Raw genomic sequence first — 2,181 nt, forward strand, 5'->3', positions numbered from 1 at the left:
GTTAGGTTAATGTTAGGTGAGGTTAGGTTAGATTAGATTAGGTTAGGTTAGATTAGTTTAGATTAGTTTAGGTTAAGTTAGGTTAATGTTAGGTGAGGTTAGGTTAGATTAGATTAGGTTAATGTTAAGTTAGGTTAATGTTAGATTAGGTTAGGTTAGGTTAATGTTAGCTTAGGTTAATGTTAGCTTAGGTTAATGTTAGCTTAGGTTAATGTTAGGTTAGGTTAGGTTTAAACTAACCTGACCATTATGAATATTAAAGGAAACATCTCTCCAGTGTTTTTTGGTTCTGATCAAACAGGAAGTGTGTTTGTGTAAAACAGGAAGTGTTTCTACCTTGCAGAGCAGGGTCCTGTCAGGGAGCTGTTGGCTGCCTCAGACTCCTGGATAAAGACAATAATTATCTTCCTGACACTTTATGAAAGCTGCAGTGAGGGTCCAGGTTCTGAAGTTACCAGTCTCTGCTGCAGGTTGTGGTGGTCCTGCTCCACCCTCTTCCTGAGCTGCTTCAGCTTGTTGCTCGTCACATGGAGCTTCTCCTGGACGTCCTGCTGGTCCTCAGCAGTGTCTCGGGGTCGCAGCAGTGACCACAGAGTCCACAGGGAGGTGTGCTGACTCTGCTGGCCCCTCAGCTCCTCCTGCAGCGCCTGCAGCACCAACACTTCACTGACACTGTGCTCTGGTTAACGGTGACGAGTGTGACGGCTGCTTACCATCAGCGTGTTGTCGTGGAGACGCAGCGCCTCATCGCTCGTCTGCAGGTGTTTGACGTCCACAGCATGACACCAGCTCTCTGTGTGAGCCAACCACAGCAGCAGAGAGTCCAGGCTCTGATGAAACTCCTGCCAGGAAACATTTAGAGTTCAAACTCATTTAATCTGTTTGTTGTGCACTGCAGAGCAGATTTACTACAATAATCCTGGATTAATCTCAAAATAAGCTGCTTTACAGCCAACTACATCTCCCATATGCAACTTCATTATATGTGGGAATTCCCTGTTGGTAAGTGGGAGAGTTCAAAACAACTCAAGGTCAAGGAAAACACAAAGTCACAGACTAGAGTCACTCTACAAGTAGTCAGGACTTACAGTACACAGACCGCACCCCACAGTACGTAGACCGCACCCCACGCTACACAGACCGCACCCCACNTGGGGTAGAAGGAGTGGGCGAAGTTGTTGGCCACGCTGCAGCTGGGGTCTCTGTCCGACAGGGGGATCAGGCAGTGGAGCAGCAGCAGCAGCAGGAGGAGAAGGAGGAGCTGCAGGGGRAGGACCACACGCAGGAGGCGGCAGAAGAAGGACGACGTCCCCCTCGTCTCTCTGTGGGACAGAGGACATGCAGCTGATTTAAAACTGTACATTTGGTGGCAGCTTTGTCTGGAGTTAGTTTAGGTTAGATTAGATTAGATTAGATTAGGTTAGGTTAGATTAGGTTAATGTTAGGTTAGGTTAATGTTAGGTTAGGTTAATGTTAGGTTAGGTTAGGTTAGATTAGGTTAATGTTAGGTTAGGTTAGATTAGTTTAGATTAGGTTAGGTTAATGTTAGGTTAGGTTAGGTCAGATTGGATTAGGTTAGATTAGATTGGTTCAGATTAGCTTAGGTTAATGTTAGGTTAGATTAGATTAGGTTAGGTGAGGTTAGGTTAGATTAGATTAGATTAGATTAGGTTAATGTTAGATTAGGTTAATGTTAGATTAGGTGAGATTAGATTAGATTAGATTAGGTTAGGTTAGGTTAATGTTAGGTTAGGTTAGATTAGGTGAGGTTAGGTTAGGTTAGGTTGGATTAGCTTAGATTAGATTAGGTTAGATTAGATTAGGTTAGGTTAGATTAGATTAGTTTAGATTAGTTTAGATTAGGTTAGGTTAATGTTAGGTTAGGTGAGGTTAGGTTAATGTTAGATTAGGTTAGGTTAAGTTAATGTTAGGTTAGGTTAATGTTAGGTGAGGTTAGGTTAGATTAGATTAGGTTAGGTTAGATTAGTTTAGATTAGTTTAGGTTAAGTTAGGTTAATGTTAGGTGAGGTTAGGTTAGATTAGATTAGGTTAGGTTAGATTAGTTTAGATTAGTTTAGGTTAAGTTAGGTTAATGTTAGGTGAGGTTAGGTTAGATTAGATTAGGTTAGGTTAGATTAGTTTAGATTAGTTTAGGTTAAGTTAGGTTAATGTTAGGTGAGG

General features: G+C 42.0%; 1 protein-coding gene across 1 annotated transcript in view; it reads right to left on the reverse strand.

Annotated features, from left to right (window-relative positions):
• Positions 1-336: 336 nt before the first annotated feature.
• Positions 337-2,181, reverse strand: part of LOC106536707 (nesprin-2) — a gene marked incomplete at its 3' end in the record, with an annotated part of 3,305 nt that continues 1,460 nt past the window's right edge. The window contains 3 exon segments of the mRNA XM_014034026.1: positions 337-383; positions 456-647; positions 714-842. Coding sequence (XP_013889480.1) covers positions 337-383; positions 456-647; positions 714-842 — 368 coding nt within the window.

The sequence above is a fragment of the Austrofundulus limnaeus genome, unplaced genomic scaffold (assembly GCF_001266775.1).
Source record: "Austrofundulus limnaeus strain Quisiro unplaced genomic scaffold, Austrofundulus_limnaeus-1.0 Scaffold1942, whole genome shotgun sequence".
NCBI lineage: Eukaryota > Metazoa > Chordata > Actinopteri > Cyprinodontiformes > Rivulidae > Austrofundulus > Austrofundulus limnaeus.